Source organism: Aotus nancymaae, unplaced genomic scaffold (assembly GCF_030222135.1).
Source record: "Aotus nancymaae isolate 86718 unplaced genomic scaffold, 86718_ANA_hifiasm-v0.15.2.pri h1tg000076l, whole genome shotgun sequence".
Classification (NCBI taxonomy): Eukaryota; Metazoa; Chordata; class Mammalia; order Primates; family Aotidae; genus Aotus; species Aotus nancymaae.
In genome coordinates this window covers 14381275-14403173 of record NW_026988491.1, presented here as the reverse complement: position 1 = coordinate 14403173, position 21899 = coordinate 14381275, and the positions used below count along the sequence as shown (strand labels likewise).

The window sequence follows — 21899 nt, the reverse complement described above, 5'->3', positions numbered from 1 at the left end:
AATCATTTGCCAACTGCAGTTCTGAGATTAAAAATATTTTTTTGTAAATATTTTTATTGTTGTTGCCTCAAAAAAAGAACACAGCACCTTTGAGAAGACTGATTTCTGCTTTATCACTTCAGTATATTATAGCTGACCAGGCCCAGAAATAGAATAGTATTCACCTGTGAAAAGGTTAGGCAGTATGAGACTTGTGAAAACAAAACAAAGGAGAAATGCAAGGATACAACACATGGCATTCCAACTTGCTGGGGCTGTCTGAAACTCTCTAAAAGAAGTACAGTTTGTATAACATAAAACTTGTGGGAGAATCTGCCCAGCAACGTTTCCTGAATACCTAAATAAGCTGATTCAGGAGAGAGGTTACTAGAGAGGTTTTTAAAGATAAAGACTGGTTTGTTTGGGAAATGGATACCCTTTATAGTACAGAACTTTCATCTGTGTTTTAAAAATAGGCTTAATGCCATTTTCATTGTTTCCCCCAACTCCCTCTTATTCATGAGACTTTGATCTTGACAACTGCAGTTTTACTAAACTTTTCAGGAACATAGCTTCCAAGGATGGCAAAGGATGTGAGAGCATCGGTGAGATCTGGGTTCAAATCTATATTGCATTTCAAGCTGCATTACCATGGGTGAGTTACCTACCCTGATATGTGAGTTAAATGGAGATGAAATAGTGTAATGAGTGGAAATGACAGAGTAAAAAACATTTAAGCAAAGTACCTTGTGCACAGAAAACCAAGCCTTACTCTGTCACCCAGGCTGGGGTGCAGTGGTATGATCTCAGCTCACTGCAACCTCTGCCTCCTGGGTTCAAGCAATTCTCCTGCTTCAGCATCCCGAGTATCTGGGACTACAGGCACATGCCACCACACCAGACTAATTTATTTTGCATTTTAGTAGAGACGGGGTTTTACCATGTGGCCCAGGCTGGTCTTGAACTCCTGAGCTCAGGCAATCCGCCCACCTCGGCCTCCCAAAGTAGCTAGGATTATAGGTGTGAGCCACTGTGCCTAGCCAAGGGGAGTATAATTTTTCTATGACAGATCTGTGACCAGACTGTGGGGGTGGAGGCCTGTGCAGTGGACAGGGAGAAAAGCACCTAAAGTGTTTCTCTCGTCATTCCACTGGGACTAGATGTCTGGCATTCTAATTTGCTAAAGATGAATTGATTCCATTAGCCCATGCAGAATATAAGTGCTTTTGACAGAATACAGCAAAGTTAGGATTTATATTGTAAGCTATTTTTAAAATTGCCTGGTTAGCAAATTAAACCAGCTGTGAAAATATCCTGGTTTCCATTCACAACAAATACAAGACGAGCCATTTTCCTTTAATGAATCTGGCCTCGTGGCAGTATAGTCCATTCTGTATAATTTATTCCTAAGGGTTTCAAACACATAATTTTCTTAAGACAGAACAAAATTAAACTATTTTCTAGGAAAAAAAAAATATGAGCAAGAGGAGTTTCTCTATAGATTTTTGGTAAATTCCATGAATCACTGGGCCATTCAATTTAGGAGACTAATGTCTGAATAAAAAATAGTAGTTATGTCAGTACTTTAAGCAGTCTTAACTGTTTTTCCTTTAAAAGGGCATATGAAAAGCCAGTCTGCTCTGCAACACAGTTTTTCACATTCTATAACAGAGAGAGGAAAAAAATCCACTCACTGCTATCAAAAAGCTACCCCGCAGACTCCCAACTTCAGGTTTAAAACCAATCACCCCTTAAGAAGTCAGGGGAGAGATTCTAAATTATTTAGAATGTTGGCTAAGTTATATTATTTATAATTCCTGTTCCTTTAGGGAAACAATTTGTTATTTAAACAAAGATCAGAAGTGTAAATAACCAAATGGAATAGAATTTCAGGAAGCACTATTCAAATAAATTCACACTTAGATTGCAAGGAAATGGTCTATTAATTTAGTCCACTTCATAAAGACATTGCTGAGAAAAGGATGTACTATTTTATACTTTCTTTGGAAATCAACCAAACTGAATTAGCTCAATTTGGAACATACTGAGCCTTAAAGCCATTGCTAAAACGTAACATAAATTTTGATTAGGCGAGTGTGAAAAACTATAAAGCTAACTTTCTCATCCTTCCAGTTAGTTGGTCTATAAATAGAAGCAATGGATTCACAGCCACCAAAGCAACAGGTGAGTTCCCCAATGTCTCCAACATATACATCTCTGACAAACACATAGTCAGCATGTTGAACCAAAGTGTTTCAGAGGACCTGTAATAGGACTCTTTTTAAATAAACTGTGACTCACTGTTTGCTTTCTTCACCAGGAGGTGGAGTCTTGCCATGCCCTTCCATTACAAAATCCTCCTGTTCCACCTGCAAAGGCAAGCGCCACAGGTCAGCAGTAGTCAGTAACTACAATGAGACTCACTCCAAGAACCCAGACCTACCCTGTGCAGAACCACAAGGTCATTTCACTGTGGTGCACAGAAAAGAAGCCTAGGCCAATGGTTTTCAAACTTCTCCTTGAGTGATTAGATATGCAGAATAAAAAAGGAAACATGTTGATCTGCAAAACATGTAACTCTGACAAAGGATGAGCATCCAGCATATAAAAGAACAGTGACGAATCAATGAGACAAAGACAATCTACTAGAAAAATAACCAACTAGGAATTTCACTGAAGAGAACACATAAACAATTCCTAAACGTATGAAAAGATATCCAATCTCATGTCAGTCAAGAAAATGCAAATTAAAACCATTTCACAACTACCAGGTTGGCTAAAATTAAAGTCAGGCAATACCAAGTGTTGACAAGGATACAGAGCAATAGCAATTCTTATCCACTCCTAGTGGGAGGGAAAACTGGTATGGCTACTTTGAAAAAGTTTGCCATTATTTAGTACATTTGAACATGCATTTACTGTACACCTTACTAATTGCACTTCTATGTATATACCCTACAGAAACTTTTGCACGTACAAAAGTATTTGTTGTAGAATCATTTTTAGCAGAAAAAAATACATGAATAAATGTCTATCAACAGTAAAACAGATAAATAGGCTATGGTGTTTTCAGAAAATAGAATACTGTATTGCACGAAAACAAATAAACTACAGCTACACATCTCAATCTGGATGTTACAAAAAGGTAATCAAGTGAAGGAAGCAATTCACAAAAGAATACATATTATATGATTTTATAAATATCAAGTTCAAATATATACCTATTTTAGAGCAAAATGAAGCAGAAAATATATCTTTTTAACCGTGTGTGTGTGTGTGTGTGTGTGTGTGTGTGTGTGTGTGTATAGGCATATATAGGTATATACATGCTTTTATTTTTAAAGCTATAAAGAAAAGGCTGAGAGCCATGGCATGATCTTGTAAGTCCCAGCTACTCCAGGGGGCTGAGGCAGGAGGATCGATTGAGCCTAGCAGTTCCAGGCTGTAGCACTCTATGATCACACCTGTGAACAGCCACTGCATTCCAGCCTAGAGAACATACCAAGACCCTAAGTCTTAAAAAAAAAAAAACTATAAAAAAAGGGAATAATTCCTTAATATAAATTATTAACATAATTTCATAGAGGGAATTGTTCCCTTCTTTAATAATTTATTGTAATTTAAATTACTAATTTGATTTTAAAATTATTAAAATTTTTATTGAATATATGATTTAAAAAGTCAAATAATTAGTATTATAGGCTGACAAACAAAAACAGCACTCTCCACCCCACCCCACCCTCACAACGCAAGCCTCCATCCTCCCTTCCTCCCAGTGTAAGTTACTGTTTTTGTTCAACTCAATGTTCAGTGCTAACTGTGCTATTATGTAGTAAATAATATATACGGCTGAATCATATGGAATGCTATAATTAAATTTCCTTTCTTGTATAATTTTGGTTTCCCTGGCACTAATAATTACCACTTCCTCTTCTTAGTCTTTTTTTTTTTTTGAGATGGAGTTTCGCTCTTGTTACCCAAGCTGGAGTGCAATGGCGCGATCTCGGCTCACCGCAACCTCCGCCTCCTGGGTTCAGGCAATTCTCCTGTCTTAGCCTCCCAAGTAGCTGGGACTATAGGCGTGTGCCACTACGCCTGGTTAAGTTTTTGGATTTTTAGTACAGATGGGGTTTTGCCATGTTGGCCATGCTGGTCTCGAACTTAGGTGATCCACCTGTCTCAGCCTTTCAAAGTGCTGGGATTACAAAGTCTGAGCCACCACTCCCGGCCATAAAAACATTTTTTACCCACATGCTTAAATATAAAAGTTGAAGTCAGTAAACTTTTCCATCCAAAATTTTGAGGGTGATGCTCCATTGTCTTCTAGCTCCCAGAGCTGCTACACAGAAGCTCAGTATCATTCTAGGTCCCAAAGTTTTGGATGTGACCTGTGTCTTTTCTAGAAACATTTAGGGCCTTATTTGCATAGTGGTGAGTAAGAAAGAAAAAAACAAAAACAAAACCCTTTTAGGATCTTCCATTTATCCTTAGTTTTTTTTTTTTTTTTTTGAGACAGTCTTGCCTTGTTGTGCTCGGACTGGAGTACAGTGGCACAATCTGGGCTCACTACAACCTCCCCCTCCCAGGCTCAAGTGATTCTCCTACCTCAGCCTCCAGAGTAGCTGGGATTACAGGCATCCATCACTATTCCTGGCTGATTTTTGTATTTTCAGTAGAGATGGGGTTTCATCATGTTGGCTAGGCTGGTCTCAAATACCTGCCTCAGGTGATCCAAGGGATTATAGGCATGAGCCAACACACCCAGCCTATTTTTTTTTTTTTTTTGAAATTGAGTTTCACTCTTGTTGCCCAGGCTGGAGTGCAATGGCATGATCTCAGCTCAACGCAACCTCTACCTATTGGGTTCAAGAAATTCTCCTGCCTCAGCCTCCTGAGTAGCTGGGATTACAGGCCCCTGCCACCATTCCTGGCTAATTTTTTGTATTTTTAGTAGAGACAGGGTTTCACTGTGTTGGCCAGGATGGTCTCAATCTCCTGACCTCAGGTCATCTGTCCACCTTGGCCTCCCAAAGTGCTGGGATTACAGGCATGAACATCGCTCCTGGTGTATCCTTAGTTTTTAAAAATGCAAACTACTAAGCATGGTTCTTTTTTTATTTATTGAGCTAGTGCTAGGTAAGTACTTTCAATCTAGAAACTCTGTTTTTCAGGTTTGGGACATTTTCTCTACTTATTTATTTGACAATTTTCTCCTCTCCAACTTCTGTTCTCTCCTTCTGAAATTCCTGTTATTCAGTATTGAATCTCTGAGTTTAATTAATTTTCTTCTTTCTCCATTTTTATATCTTTGATCTTTTATTTTAATTTCTGGGAGGTTCTCTCAACTTTATTTTCTAAAACTTCTAATGTATGTATAATTTCTGCTATTTTAATTGCATTTTTTTTTTTTGAGACAGAGTTTTGCTCTTGTTGCCCAGGCTGAAGTGCAATGGCATGAGCTTGGCTCACTGTAACCTCCAACTACTGGGTTCAAGTGATTTCTCCTGCTTCAGCCTCCTGAGTAGCTGGGATTACAGGCACCCGCCACCACGCCCAGCTAATTTTTTTGTATTTTTAGCAGAGACGGGGTTTCATCATATTGGCCAGGCTGGTATCAAATTCCTGACCTCAGGTGATACAACTGCCTAGGCCTCCCAAAGTGCTGAGATTACAAGTGTGAGCCATCAAGCCCGGCCCTTAATTGGATTTTTAAGAGCTCTTCCTCATTCTTTGAATACTCCTTTTTCCAGTCTCCTGTTAGTAGTGTTGCATTATAATATATTCTCTCATCCCTGAGGATATTCTAGAGTGTTTTTATTTTAGTTTTCTTTTCCTTTTTTTTTTTTTTTTTTTTTTGAGAGGGAGTCTCACTCTGCTGCTCAGGGTGGAGTGCAGTGGCATGATCTCAGCTCACTGCAACCTGTGCCTCCAGGGTTCAAGCGATTCTCCTGCTTCACCCTCCCGAGTAGCTAGGATTTTTAGTAGAGATGGGGTTTCGCCATGTTGGCCAGGCTGGTCTCGAACTCCTGACCTCAGGGATCTGCCTGCCTTGGCCTTCCAAAGTGCTGGGATTACAGGCGTGAGCCACCACGCCCGGCCTATTTTAGTTTTCTTCTGCTCCCTGCATTGTCCCTGTTTCCTCCAAGTTCCTCTTTTGTCTTTGGTCACCATCTTTCATTCACAGATTTTTATCAAATGACTGATCGTCCTTGTCTATCCATTGATATTTAAGAGCAAGACCCTAAAGAGCTTGGGGGGGGGGTGTGTGTGTTTGTGTGTGTGTGTGTGTGAAGGGAGAGGACCCTAAAGAGCTTGGTGTGTGTGTGTGTGTGTGTGTGTGTGTGTGTGTGTGAAGGGAGAGGTTCCTTACACAGGGGTTAGCTTTCTTCAGGGTGATCAGGAAGGGACCTGCCCATTTCACTGGGACTTCAGATGCCTACAGCTATATATCCTCATCTATTTCCCCATCCTTGGGCTATTTAATTACCCCGGAAAGATACCCTTCAATCCTCAGCCTGACAGATATAAGCCAGGCTTTTGGTGTTCTGGGACTGAATTTGGGAAGAGAGCTGGTAAAGTCTCATGTGTCAGCATGTAGTCTTTATTTAAATTCTGTTTTTAGTTAGGTACCTCATATCCACCCTCAGCTTTTCCTGAGGTTCAGCCTCTCCAGACTTCTGCCAGGTGGGAGAGGGTAGTGGTCTGTGGATATGAAGAAAGCATATTTGGGGCTTTGCTTCTCATCGCCTCTTCAACCAATCCTGCTGTTTTTAGTGTTACTCCAAAAGCTTCCTAGCTTCTAAAACTTTGTTGGGCATGTCTTATTCTCTTCATCTCTTCTTCTATTCACTTTGTTTTCTGGTGGATTTATGCTTGCTGAAATCATTTTGTAAACATAATTTTAGTAGCACTTTAGAAGGGAGCAGACATTTATAACCTGGCTTAATCTACCTTGTCAAGACTTATTCTTTTTTTTTTTTTTTTTTTTTTGAGACGGAGTCTCGCTCTTGTTACCCAGGCTGGAGTGCAATGGCGCGATCTCGGCTCACCGCAACCTCCGCCTCCTGGGTTCAGGCAATTCTCCTGCCTCAGCCTCCTGAGTAGCTGGGATTACAGGCATGCGCCACCATGCCCAGCTAATTTTTTGTATTTTTAGTAGAAACGGGGTTTCACCATGTTGACCAGGATGGTCTCGATCTCTTGACCTCGTGATCCACCCGCCTCGGCCTCCCAAAGTGCTGGGATTACAGGCTTGAGCCACCGCGCCCGGCCGTCAAGACTTATTCTTAAAACCTTTTCTGGCCAGGCGCGGTGGCTCGTGCATGTAATCCCAGCGCTTTGGGAGGCCAAGGCAGGTGGATCATGTGAGGTCAGGAGTTCGGGAACAATCTGGCTAAAATGGCAAAACCCCGACTCAACTACAAATACAAAAAGCCAGGAATGTTGGCAGCCGCCTGTAATCCCAGCTACTAGGGAGGCTGAGGTAGGAGAACTGCTAGAACCCTTGGGGTGGAGGTTGCAGTGAGCCGAGATTGTGCCATTGCACTCCAGCCTGGGCAAAAGGAGAAACTAAAAACAACAACAACAACAACAACAACGAGTTTTTCATATACTATTACATGAAAGCTTCCTTCACATCATTCAGACATCAGCTCCAGGGCCACCTCTTCGATCCAGGGTGACCTTCCCCTATCAGTCCAGCTGAAATACTTCCACACTCAGTCACTCCCCAGCACCACAGATATCACTACCTGAAAGGCTTATTTGTTCATGTGTCTTATTGTCTGTCTCCCCAACCAAGAATGCAAACTTCTTGAGGCAGAGACTTTGAATGCACCAGGAGCCTGGCACAACAAAGTTGTTTGAGCAGGGTGTGCCGACTGTCTGATATCTGTTTCTCTTTCTCCTACTCCTCCCTAAGCATGTATTTCCCTAGGTTCTGTCCTTGGACCTCTTTCTTCTCATTCTGCCACAGCAATTCCATCTAACCTCACCATTTCCACTATTAAATCTGAGTGATCCCAATTCTCCGTTTCTACCTGCAACCTGTCATGTCTCCAGCCCCACAGTTTCAGCTGGCTGACCAACATTGCCATGCAGATAATATGCCAGCATTTCAAACGCTGTGCTCCATACAGAACACATCCTATTCATGTCCCCCACTTCTTTTGTTTTCTACTTCTGACAATGGCACTTCCATCCTCCTATTCACTCAGTTGGAAACCTTGATGTCACCCGATTTATCCTTTTCTCTTTCCTCAACATCAAATAAATTGCTAAGTCCTATCCATTTTATAAATGTTTCCAAGCACTCCCTCTACTGCAGGTACTGCAGTTAGTTTAAAAAGAAAATGTATATATTTTTTGAAAGCCAAGAAGTCAGGTGATACAATGGATAAAAGAATCAATATTATGGCCAGGTGTGGTGGCTCATGCCTGTAATCCCAGCACTTTGGGAAGCCGAGGTGGACAGATCACCTGAGGTCAGAGTTCAAGACCAGCCTGACCAACATGGAGAAATCCCATCTCTACTAAAAATACAAAATTAGCTGGGTGTGGTGGCACGTGCCTGTAATCCCAGCTACTCAGGAGGCTGAAGCAGGAGAATTGCTTGAACACAGGAGGCAAAGGTTGCAGTGAGCTGAGATTGCGCCATTGCACTCCAGCCTGGGCAACAAGAGTGAAACTCTGTCTTAAAAAAAAAAAAAGAAAAAAAAGAATCAATATTTAACATGGTCTCAACAAACTAAGAAGATGGGTGGAAGCTCCTAAATTTTTTTTAATTGAAGTATAATTCACAAGCAGAAAAATACACATACTTTAGTGTAGAGCTCAGTAAATTTTATTTTTCTCTCTCTCCTTTTGAGACAGGGTCTCACTCTGACACCCAGTCAGGGGTGCAATGACACAATTATGAATCACTACAGCCTTGACATCCTGGACTCAAGTGATTCTCCCACCCTGGCCTCCCGAATAGCTGGGACCACAGACCTGTGCCAGCACACCCAGCTAACTTAAAAAAATTTTTTTTTGTAGAGACAGATAGGGTCTCCTTGCCTAGGGCTGAAGTGATCCTTCAGTCTTGGCCTCCCAAAGTGCTGGGATTACAGGCATGAGTTACCAAGCCTAGCCTCAATGATTAATTTTAGATATGGTTGTACCTTTAAGCAACATATAAATCGAGACAGAAAGTTTCCATCTCCCCAGAAAACTTCTACATGCCCCTTCCCTTGAAGATCCCCCTATTACCATAAATGGGCTTGACATGTTCATAAGCTTAATGTCATTGGGATCTGACAGTATGTACCACTTTTATATTTATCTTTTTTCACTCGGTACAATGTTTCTGAGATTTATGCATGTTCTTATACTGATCAAGAGTTCAATTTCTTTTTTTTTTTTTAGACAGAGTCTTGCTTTGTTACCAGGCTGGAGTGCAGTGGCACAATTTCAGCTCACTGCAACATCCACCTCCTGGGCTCAAGTGATTCTCCTGCCTCAGCCTCCCGAGTAGCTGGGACTATAGGCACGTACCACCACGCCCAGCTGATTTTTTTGTATTTTTAACAGATACAGGGTTTCACCATGTTGGCCAGGGTGGTCTTGATTTCTTGACCTTGTGATCCACCCACCTTGGTCTCCCAAAGTGCTGGATTACAGGCGTGAGCCACCATGCCCGGCCCAAGAGTTCAATTTTTAAACTTACTCCTTTGCACAGACAAACTATAATTTGTTTATTAATTCACATGTAGATAGAGAGCTGGCTATTTCCAGTTTGGAGCTGCTATAAATAAAGCTGCCATGAACATTTTTATATAACGTGTTTTTGCAATCCTATGCAGTCATTTCAATGGAGTATATATCTAAGAGAATGAATGTCTGCCTTATAAGGTGGCTGTATGTTTAACTTTATTTAGAAGCTTATGAAACAGTTTTCTAAGGGCCTGTACCATTTTATACTCCTTCCAACATCTAAACATTCCAGTTGCTCCACATTCTTGCCGATACCTGGTATTATTAGTCTTTTGAACTGTAGTCATTTTGGTGAGTGTGTAATGGCATTATAGTTTTAATTTGTATTTCCCTCATGAATAATGTTGAACATCTGTGTTTTCATAACCATCTGGAAGTCTTATTTTGTGAAATGCCTATTTTAATCTTTTGCCCATTTTTGAGTTGTCTGGCCTTTTCTGATTTTTAGTAATGTATTTATTTATTTATTTTTGAGACAGAGTTTTGCTCTTGTTGCCCAGGCTGGAATGCAATGGTGCGATCTAGTCTCACCGCAGCCTCTGCCTCGCGGGATCAAGCAATTCTCCCGCCTCAGTCTCCCGAGTAGCTGGGATTACAGGCATGTGCCACCATGCCCAGCTAATTTTGTATTTTTAGTAGAGACAGGGTTTTCTCCACGTTGGTTGCGCTGGTCTTAAACTCCCAACCTCAGGTGATCCGCTTGCCTGAGGGCAGGATTACAGTGCTGGGATGAGCCGCCGTGCCTAGCTATAATTCTTCACATACTCTGGATATGAGACTTTTATTAGAAAGATGTATTGTAAATGTTTCTTCCCAATCTATAGTTTTCCGTATTCTTATTTTTTTTTTTTTTAGAGTCAAGGTCTTGCTCTGTCACCTAGGCTGGAGGGCAGTGGCGTGATCATAGCTCATTGGAAGCCTCAACCTCCAGGGCTTAAGTGATCCTTCCACCTTAGCCTCCTGGATAGCTAGGACTACAGGAGTGCATCACCACAAACAACTAATTTTTTAAATATTTTTGTAGAGATGGGGTCTTGCCATGTTGCCCAGGCTGGTTTCAAACCCCTGGCCTCAAGTGATTCTCCTGCGTTAGCCTCCCAAAATGTTGAAATTACAGGCATGAGCCACTGTGCCTAGCCTTTTTCAACATTCTTAATGGTGTCAGTTATTTAGCAGAAGTTTAAAATGTTTCATGAAATTCAACTGAACAACTGTTATCTTTTACAGTTAGTGCTTTGTGCATGTTACCAAGAAATGTTCATATCCTCCCCAAAGTCATGAATGTAGACATCTCTTTGCGGTCATCAAAAGGCTTTAATGTTTTAGCCTTCACAGTTAGGTCTGTGATCCGCCTCAAATTAATTTTTGTATATGGTAGGGCCGGGTGCGGTGGCTCACGCCTGTAATCTCAAGACTTTGGAAGGTGGAGGCGGGCAAATGAATATAAGGTCAGAAGACTGAGACCATCCTGGCTAACATGGTGAACCCTTATCTCTACTAAAAATACAAAAAAATTAGCCAGGTGTGGTGGGGGGCGCCTGTAGTCCCAGCTAGTTGGAAGGCTGAGGCAGGAGAACTGCTTAAACCCAGGAGGCGGAGGTTGCAATGAGCCAAGATTGTGTCATTGTACTCCAGCCTGAGTAACAAGAGCAAAAATCCGTCTCAAAAAAAAAAAAAAGAAAAAGTTTTGTATATGGTATGTGACATAAAGGTCAGGGTTCATACATTTCTACATGGTTATCCAGTTCCTCCAGCACCTTTTCCTCACTGAATTACATTAGTCTTCTGATAATTTTTTTCTAATTGTGAAGTCTTATGCTTTAGGTTCAAAAGAATCAATTATACAACTACAGGTTGGGCAAGACCAGTGTAATAGCAGTGTATGGACAATGTGATTGACTTCTGAAGCAAAGAAACACTACCTGCTTAGCTATAGAACCGCAAATTTTAACTGATATTTGATATCCTTTAAAGCTTATTTTGACCATGTGATTAAAATCTTGTCAAAGAGATGTAAGCAGAGTCTAAAGTGCAGCTTCTACAAAGTCTGCCTAAGGAAGTGACAAGTTCTCTCCTTTCTGTTACATGGAACACAGTAAGAATTGTTAGGGTTGTTTTTTATTTTAGCCATTCTAGTAGATGTGAAATGCTATCTCATTGTGGTTCTGATTTGTGCCTTGCATGCTTTTTAAAACAAAGATGCCTAAGCCCTACCCTGGACTTAATGAAACAGAATCTCAAGAGCTAGAATCTGGTGGCTGCGCATGGCGGCTCATGCCTGTAATCCCAGTGCTGTGGGAGGCCATGGGAAGATCACTTGAGGGCAGGAATTCGAGACCAGCCTGGGCAACATAGTGGAGACCCGTATCTTAAAAAAAAAAAAAAAAAAAAAAAATACCAGGCGTGGTAGCTCATGCCTGTAAACCCAGCATTTTGGGAGGCCGAGGTGGGTGGATCACAAGGTCAGAAGTTCAAGAGCAGCCTGGCCAAGATGGTGAAACCCCGACACTACTAAAAATACAAAATGAGCCAGGCACAGCAGCAGGTGCCTGTAATCCCAGCTACTTGGGAAACTGAGGCAGGAGAATCGCTTGAACCCGGGCGGCAGAGGTTGCAGTGAGCCGAGATCACACCACTGCACTCCAACCTGGATGACAGACTGATCTCTACTAAAAATAGAAAAACTAGCTGGGCATGGTGGTGTATGCCTGTAATCCCAGCTATCTGGGAGTCTGAGGCAGAAGAATCGCCTGAGCCTAGGAGGCAGAGGTTGCAGTGAGCTGAGATCTGTGCTACTGCATTCCCACCTGAGCAAAAGAGCAAGACTCTGTCTCAAAAAACAAAAACAAAAACAAAACATAGTAACAGTAACAATAGCGACATCTAATACCTTGCTCTATGTCCTATTTTACATGGTATTCATTCAACCCATTCTTTCCAGATTTGTCTCCGAGTGCTCTTGTCCCATTCCTCCTGTGTGCTTCTCCTGTCAGTCTGCTCCTCTGCAGACCACTGCTACTGCCTGATTTCAAGCCCTCCTCAGTCTTCCTGAGAAGACTCCGAACTGGTCTCCCTGTCTCCATTTTATACCCTCTTTATAATCATTTCTCCACACTCCTGCCAGCAGGTCAATTTCTTTTTTTTTTTGAGATGGAGTCTAGCTCTGTTATCCAGGCTGGAGTGCAGTGCCACGATCTCGGCTCACTGTAACCTCTGCCTCCCAGTTCAAGCGATTCTCCTGCTTCAGTCTCCTGAGTTAACTGGGATTACAGGCACCTGCCATCATGCCCGGCTAATTTTTGTATTTTTAGTAGATTACAGCCTCCCAAGGAGCTGGGATTATGGGTGTGGTGGAATTGCCACCATGCCTGTCTAATGTTTGTATTTTCAGTAGAGACAGGGTTTCACCATGTTGGCCAGGCTGGTCTCAAAATCCTGACCTCAAGTAATACCCGCCTGCCTCGGCCTCCCAAAGTGCTGGGATTACAGGTGTGAGCCACCATGCCCAGCCGGCCAGTCTTTCTAAAACATGCATCAGATCAAGTTTCTCCCCCGCTTAACATCCTTCAATAGCTCCCTATTGCCTGCAGGGATTCTGCTTCTAATTCCATCTTCAGGGTCTCACACACATTTCTCAATGCTCTAACCACCTCTTCTCCAGAGAAATGTGTGGCTCTGAATATGCACAAAGCACCCTCTCCCTTCTTAGGGATTCTTCTATACCCAGGTGACTTTTCCAGTAAGTTTATCTGACATAAGGAAACAGTTGATTATTCTGCCATATAGCTTGTCCCGGATGGAGTATTGAAATACTATGGCCTCTGGAGTCAGACAGACCTGGACTCCAACTCAAATGATGTTGCTTACCAGCTATGTAAACAAATGGGGAAAGCACTTGGACTGCGTGTTTGCTTTTCCAATCTGCTCTTAGGATACCAAAATCCATGAAATCTTGTTATAACTTGCTAAAGCAGATTCAGTCTAAAGTAGAGATATCCTAAGCTTTAGAAAGCAAAAGACTTTACTAAACTATGTGTAAATCTTTTTTCTCTGCATCCCCTACCAAAGCACAAACAAAACAAATTGCCATGTTCTTAAAATACTCCTGTGTAACACTTCTTGACTATACGAGCACTTAATATTAAGAACAGATCTTGCAATTCTTTGTCAATGAAACCAATTAAAACAGATCATTCAAATACTGCTGTGTATTTTATGTCTAAATTATCCTGTTATCTTTAATGTTAAGCAAATCAACAGATCACTTTATTCTCTGTAGACAAAGACTAAATTTACTTGTTACCTTTGATAATGATAAAGAACATTGTATTAATAGCTAAAGTGTTAGCTTCCTGATTCAGTAAATATTTATTTGCAGTAATTAGTAGAGACATATGGCCATGTTAAATCTATAGGTATAAATGTGAAACCCTAGAGCTTACTTTTATTGTTTCATTATAAATATTTAAATACACAGGCCAGGCATGGTGGCTCATGCCTATACTCTCAACACTTTGGGAGGCTGAGGTGGGAGGATCGCTTGATCCCAGGAGTTCAAGACCAGCCTAGGTAATTCAGCGAGACCATGTCTCAACAAAAAAAAAGTTTAAAAAAAAATTTAGCTGGGTGCGGTGGCACATACCTATGGTCCCCAGCTACATGGGAGGCTGAGGCAGGAGGATTCCTTAGAGCCCAGGAGGTTGAGGCTACAATGAGCTATGTTCAGGCTACTATACTCCAGCCTGGATGACAGAGCAAGACTCTGTCTCAAAAAATAAAAAAATACATACATAAAAATAAACATACACAAAGGTACAGAGAATATGATCACAAACACCCAACTGCTCAGCTCTATGACAAGTTTTACTGTTATGTTTTAGACTTCACTTAAAAAATAAACATTCCAAGGCTAGAGCTGCAGAATCTGTACAACTAGTAAGCTAACACCAACTCATTTAGAATATTGATTTAAGTTACATTACATTTAAAGTAAGAAATGGCTACAGAGTTTAAGCATTCTAATTCACCTTTGTTAAGAACCATAATGAAAGATTACATTCAGTCTAAAGACTGTCCCTGGAATGCTACTCCTTTTCTCCCAATTCATTTGTCCTTCTGTGGGATCTCCTTCTTCACCTATGGTTCTTGCTCTCCTAACTCCTGAGAACTCAAAACCCACTGGAAATCAGTCCACAGGCTGAAGTAGGCCTACTAAATCGTCTTTTTAAAGAGAATCTGAGTGTAAACGTACAGATATTCTAGTCTACCCTCTACATCAACACCAGTCATCCTAACACAGCAAATCAAAAAGTAAAATGTACATTTCATTTCCCAATCGGCTGCTTTGGTTGGGTACAGTGGCTCATGCCTGCAATCTCAGCACTTTGGGAGGCCGAGGCAGGAAGATCACCTGAGTCAGAAGTTCGAGACCAGCCTGGTCAACATAGTGAGACCCAGTCTCTACAAAAAAGAAAAATTAGTCAGGCATGGTGGCACACCTGTGATCTCAGCTATTCTGGAGGCTGACGTGGGAGGATCACTTGAGTCCACAAGTTCAAGGTTTCGGTAAGCTATGATCACATTACTGCTCTTCAGCTTGGGCAACAGAGCAAGAATATTTTTCTATTAAACAAACAAACAAAAAATCTGCTATTTCTAGGTGTCAATAAGGTTGCTAAAATAAAAATAAAATAAAATGTTTAATCTGCTGTCTATTCTTGAAACTCTTCAGCCTAAGATAATCTGGGTTCTGTCATGCCCTCTTCTTCCCTGGCACTCTAATCACAGTGTGGTGGACTAAAGATGACCTCATATTTAAGGCCGGTCTTCTCATTGAAAGGTAGGATCCATTTCTCCTCCCTTTGAGTCTGGGATGCTCCTGTGACTTGCTTTAATTCAACATATTGGGAAAGAAATAAAGCTGGGTGACTTGCAAGGCTGGGCTTAAAGGTACCTGCAGCGCCTGCATGGTTGGAATGCCCCCTCCTGAATCTCTACCACCATGCTGTGAGAAACCCAAGGCATGCAGAGGTCATATGGAGGAGAACCTTGAGTTAACAGCCTCAAGCTGGTCTCCTAGCTGACAATACCAACCGCCAGCCATGTGAGTCCTTTTCAGACATTTCTGGCCAATTGGGCATTCAGATGACAGTAACTCCAGCCAATACCACTTTGGAAGAGAATAACTGCCTTACTGAGCCCAGGAAAACACAGAACTATGGGAAATAAAAAGTTGTCTTGGTAATGGAGTTTTTTTTTTTTTTTTTTTCCAGAAACTCGATGTTTATTTTCCATCGATCTTATTTCCATACTGCTTAAGAGCCCACACAGACAGCTTAAGACCATTCAGTGGTTGCTCCTACCCTTCAGTGGCCTGAGCAGTGGGAGCTGCAGACCAGTCTTCCGTGGCAGGCTGGGCGCTCCAGTCTTCAGTAGGGAACTGCTGGACAGGCACAGAAGGTACCTGCACGCCCTCAGACCAGTCTGCAACCTCAAGCTGAGTAGCAGTGAACTCAGGAGCTGGAGCAGTCCATTCACCCTGAAATTCCTCCTTGGTCACAGCCTTTTCAGCAGCAGCCTGCTCTTCTTTTTCAATCTCTTCAGGATCTCTATAGAAGGAGAGATCAGGCATGACCTCTCTTGGGTGTTCATGGGAAATGGTGCCACGCATGCGCAAAACTTCCCGAGCCAGCATCCACCACATCAAACCCGCTGAGTGAGCTCCCTTGTTGTTGTATGGGATGACGATGTCCACATAGCACAGAGGAGAATCTGTGTTACACAGAGCAATAGTAGGTAGGTTAACATAAGAGGTCTCAGTAACAGGCTGGTGGTCAGCCCTGGGGTCAGTAACCACAAGAAGCCGGGGCTCCCGGAAGGCTGCCTGGATCCAGTTAGTGAAGGTTTCAGGAGTGAAGTGGCCAGCAATTGGGTGGCTCCAGTAGCAGCAGAAAACTTCAGCATGGCCCTCTGGCCAGTATTCCTGGAGGATATGACACTGACATCAGCAGGGTTTTCAATGGCAACAATGGGATGAGCTGCCAGCAGAAGCTTCTCCCAGGTCCTCTTCAGATTTATGTTGTAGATGCCATCACTTTTCCTTTTATAGACGTACTGTTCCATCTGGAAGTCAAGGTTGGTGCCACCTAAGTGAGTTCCTGCTGCAAGGAACTTAAGGACATCCTTCTCCTTCATTTGCAGGACATCAAGAGTTCTGGACATTGTGAAAGTTTCCCTTTCAGTTACGATGGGAATCCAGAACAATGCCATATGGACCCTTGTGTAGGCAGCGTGAAAAGCGGTAATGGAGTTTTAAAAAATATATGTCGGCTGGGCGTGGTGGCTCACGCCTGTAATCCAAGCACTTTGGAGGCCAAGGTGGGTGGATCACCTAAGGTCGGGAGTTCAAGACCAGCCTGACCAACATGGTGAAACCCCGCCTTAAAAAAATAAAAAATAATAATAAAACAAAATAAAATAAAAAATATATGTAAACTTTATTTTTTAGAAAAGGTTTAGATTTACAGAAAAATTATGAAGATAGTCCGTTTATCTGAACCCAGTTTCTGCTGTTAGTAACACGTTACCCTAGTACATGTGTCACAATTCATGAACTGATATTGATACATTAGTATTAACTAAAGTCCATACTTTACGGAATTTACTCAGTTTTTACCTAACATTCCAGGATCCCATCCAGAATACCACATTACATTGTTATCGTGTCTCCTTAGCTGTCTCCTGGCTGTGACAGTTCCTCAGATTTTTCTCAGTTTTCCTTGAGTTTTCAGGATTGCTGACCAGGTATTCCATAGAACACCCCTCTACTGGAATTTGTCAGATGTTTTTCTCATGATTAGACTGGGATAATGGATTTTGAGGAAGAAAACTAGAAAACTGATTTCCTCACATCATACCAACAGTACAAACTATAAAAATGACTTAACACTGTTGATGCTGACTTTGATCACCTGGCTTTAGGGTTCTCCACTGTGTGAATCCACACTCAAGGAGTGGAAAGTTAGACTCCACATCCTCGAGGATAGGGTATTTACTAAACTTTTTGGAATTATTCTGCTCAGGAGGTTGCGATGGTGTTTTTTTGTTTTTGTTTTTGCTTTTTGTAGTTGTTTTTTCAAGATAGAGTCTTGTTCTGTTTCCCAGGTGGAGTGCAGTGGCATGATTTCAGCTCACTGAAACCTCCACCTCCTAGGTTCAAGCAATTCTCCTGCCTCAGCCTCCTGAGTAGCTGGGATTACAGGTATGTGCCACCACACCCAGCTAATTTTTGTATTTTTAGTAGAGACGGGGTTTCACCATGTTGCCCAGGCTGGTCTCCTGGCCTCAGGTGATCCGCCTGCCTTGGCCTCCCAAAGTGCTAAGATTACAGGTGTGAGACACTGCGCCCGGCTGCGATGGTGATTTTAAACCACTAAGTTTTGAGGAGATGTAATAGACACCAAGATATCTGAAATACACTCAAATTTTCCACCATCTCCCACCACGTTACCACTTATATGCTATACACAGTTCCCTCTGCTTATAATAGCCTTCTCCCCATCACCCATCCAACAACAAACCAACAAAAACCATGAAATCCTTCTTCCTACAATACCCAGTTCAAGCGTTCCCTCTCCACTGTGGAGCTTCCTTCCAGAAAGAATTCATTGCTTTGACCTAGGCGGATTATTTAATACCAAGATCATAGCCTGTATAGCATGGTCACCTCCCTCAACCAGATTAAAAATGCCCAAAATGCAGATATCATGTCTTACATAAATAACTTTGCACGCCTGTACCTATGACATCAGCAAATAGTAGGGCCCAATAAATGTTTGTTGAATTAAATAAACTGAAGGGCTATAAAAGTATATCACTTTTGATAATATCTCAACAAAAAGAATAAAAGAGAGATGATACACATAAACAGCTTAGTTCCAGCATGTGTCAGTAAAGCCACAATAGAACTGAAACCTCCCAGTAACGTACAGTTCTATTATGTAATAGTGAAACCAGGCAAAGAAAAATGAGCATTACATTTCACCAGTCAAAGCCACATGTGACAGAGAGAAAATAGTACCTGTTTTCAGATGAGTGTGATAATATAAGCACATAAATGCCAAATAAATTAGGTCAGGAGTATCTCTCTATGGGAATCAGGCCAACGAAGTACATACATGCCTCCAGATTTCCTATGTCATCAAAGACTTTTTACACAACATAATTTTTTTACACAACATAATTTTCTTTCCTTTTTTTTTTTTTTGAGACAAAGTCTTGTTCTGTCATCCAGACTGGAGTGCAGGGGCATAATCTGGGCTCACTGCAACCTCTGCCTTCCAGGTTCAAGTGATTCTCCTGCCTCAGCCTCCCGAGTAGCTGGGACTACAGGTGCATGCCACCATGCCTGCCTAATTTTTGTATTTTTATTTTATTTTATTTTTTTGAAATGGAGTTTCACACTGTCACCCAGGTTGGAGTGTAGTGGTGTGATCTCAGCTCACTGCAGCCTCTGCCTCCTGGGGTCAAGTGATTCTCCTGCCTCAGCCTCCCGAGTAGCTGGGATTACAGGCGCATGCTACCATACCCAGCTAATTTTTATAATTTTAGTAGAGATGAGGTTTCGCTATGTTGGCCTGGCTAATCTCGAACTCCTGACCTCAAGTCATCTGCCTGCCTTGGCCTCCCAAAGTGCTGGGATTATAGGCGTGAGCCACTGTGCCAAGCTGCAGAACATAATTTTCGTATTTAACCTCTGAAAGTGTGGAACAATAAGACAGATCCATGAGTAATTCTGTTAATTTGATTCAATTTTATCTCTCACATATACAACAGGGAAATTAAATAAACCCTGAAGTGGTCCTTGGGAAAAATGTAAGAAAAAGTCACTGTTCCTCCAAAGGATATGTTCAGGGGTGTCTGAAGTTTTTGTCAACTTGTCTTCCTTCAGCATTTACAATAGAAGCTTTCATTACAATAGCAGAACTCTTCTTTGAGAAATTTGTTAGGTCATACAAAATTGCATTCTGGTGACCACTCAGAGAAAAGCTAGTTCTAAACTGATGTGAAATTTAACATTCTTTCTTCCTGCCTCCATGTTAAGTGGTTGGAGCTCAAAGAATTAAAACAAATAGGGCCGGGCGCGGTGGCTCACGCCTGTAATCCCAGCACTTTGGGAGGCTGAGGCAGGTGGATCACGAGGTCAAGAGATCGAGACCATCCTGGTCAACATGGTGAAACCCCGTCTCTACTAAAAATACAAAAAATTAGCTGGACCTGGTGGTGCGTGCCTGTAATCCCAGCTACTCAGGAGGCTGAGGCAGGAGAAATGCCTGAACCCAGGAGGTGGAGGTTGCGGTGAGCCGAGATCGCGCCATTGCACTCCAGCCTGGGTAACAAGAGCGAAACTCCGTCTCAAAAAAAAAAAAAAAAAGAATTAAAACAAATAAAGAATAAATAATAGTTTAAGGAGTCAATTCTGTGTGCCAGCACCCAGCACAGTTCCTGGCACACAGTAGGTGCTCCATAAATATTTGCTGAATTAATCAGAATGAGAGAGGAAGGGAAGAAAGGAGGCAAAAATAAGGAAAAATAGAACACTTGTGCATAATTCAAGAATGATCTATAATCTATTTACCATAGAAACCATACCTGTGCCAGGCATGATGGCTCACGCCTGTAATCCAACCACTTTGGAGGCCAAGGCGGGCGGATCACTTGAGGTCAGGAGTTCAAGACCAGCCTGACCAATATGGTGAAACCCCGTGTTTAAAAAAAAAAAAAAAGAAACCATCACCTGCTTTATATCTTTCTGGCAGAGAAAAAAAAAATCTCCCTAAACTCAAGAGGTCAAAGTCTACATTTCCCAACTCCCAAAGAATATATAATCTTAATCCATCTCTGAATTTCAATAAACATCTCTCTCCAAGAAATGTTACGGAAGATGTTGCACGGTTTCAGAGAACATCTCTTCAAGAGGAACAGCAAAATTCACTTCCTCGAGTAAGACTTCCATACCAATCCTGTCCAATCCTGTCCATCCATAAGCGCTCCCACCGCTATGGCAAATTTTTGTACTTTTAAAGATGGGGTTTCACCATGTTCGCCAGGCTGGTCTCGAACTCCTGACCTCATGATCTGCCCAGCTCAGCCTCCCAAAGTGCTGGGATTATAGGAGTGAGCCACCATGCCCAGCCAACAGCTCTCTCTTTTTTTTTTTTTTTTTTTGAGACAGAGTTTCACTCTTGTTGCCCAGGCTGGAGTGCAATGGCGCAATCTCAGCTCACTGCAACTTCCACCTCCCAGGTTCAAGCGATTCTCCTGCATCAGCCTCCCGAGTTGCTGGGATTACAGGCACATGCCACCATGTCTGGTTAATTTTGCATTTTTAGTAGAGATGAGGTTTCTCCATGTTGGTCAGACTGGTCTTGAGCTCCCGACCTAAGGTGATCTGCCTGCCTCGGCCTCCCAAAGTGCTGGGATTACAGGCATGAGCCACTGTGCCTGGCCCCCACCACTCATTTTTTAAAAATAATTTCTCTTTAACTCATAAAATTTGGTTTCTGCACCTCCTACTCCAATTAAATGGGACCCTTAAACACCAATAAGTTATTTTTAGAAACTATCATAGAAAATTTAAAACACGTACAAAGTAAATACAAATAAACCCCTATGTACCCATCACAACACTTCAATAGCTGTCAACATTCTACCATTCCTGCTTCATCTATACTTCCATGTATTCTCCACCCCATTTGATTACATGAGCTTCACCAGCTACAAGTAGTACCTACACTGTAACTATTTTTATTGTAAACTGTTGCACCCCTATCAGACACGGAACATTTCTATCTCCCCAGAAAGTTTTCTCATATCCTTTCTCTTTAATTAGTTCTTAAAAGAATCCAGGTGACTTTTCTCACTTGTCAACCTCCTTGATTCTTGATCTGAGGTTAGTGAATGAACCTTTTTCTTGAAATTCCCCTCTTGATTTCTATGATGCAAAAGGATTCCAATTCATCCTTAAGTCACATCAGTGTTAGTGCCAAAATACACCTCAAGTCTCTTTCCTCCACTTCAGCTCCACCCACGAATGTAGTCCACCCCTTCTCTCTTATCCGAAGAACGGCTGCACAAGCCTTTTCACCAGGCTCCCTGCTTCCACTCTT

General features: G+C 41.9%; 1 protein-coding gene and 1 pseudogene across 4 annotated transcripts in view; both read right to left on the bottom strand.

Moving 5' to 3' along the window:
* TNRC6B (trinucleotide repeat containing adaptor 6B) overlaps positions 1-21899 on the bottom strand; it is a 291478-nt gene that overhangs the window by 180357 nt on the left and 89222 nt on the right. For all 4 annotated transcript variants that reach the window (XM_064368066.1, XM_021668746.2, XM_064368065.1 and 1 more), the window contains exon 4: positions 2281-2348. In XM_064368066.1, coding sequence (XP_064224136.1) covers positions 2281-2348 — 68 coding nt within the window. The remainder of the gene's footprint in view (positions 1-2280; positions 2349-21899) is intronic.
* LOC135271309 (small ribosomal subunit protein uS2-like) lies at positions 15988-19871 on the bottom strand (annotated as a pseudogene).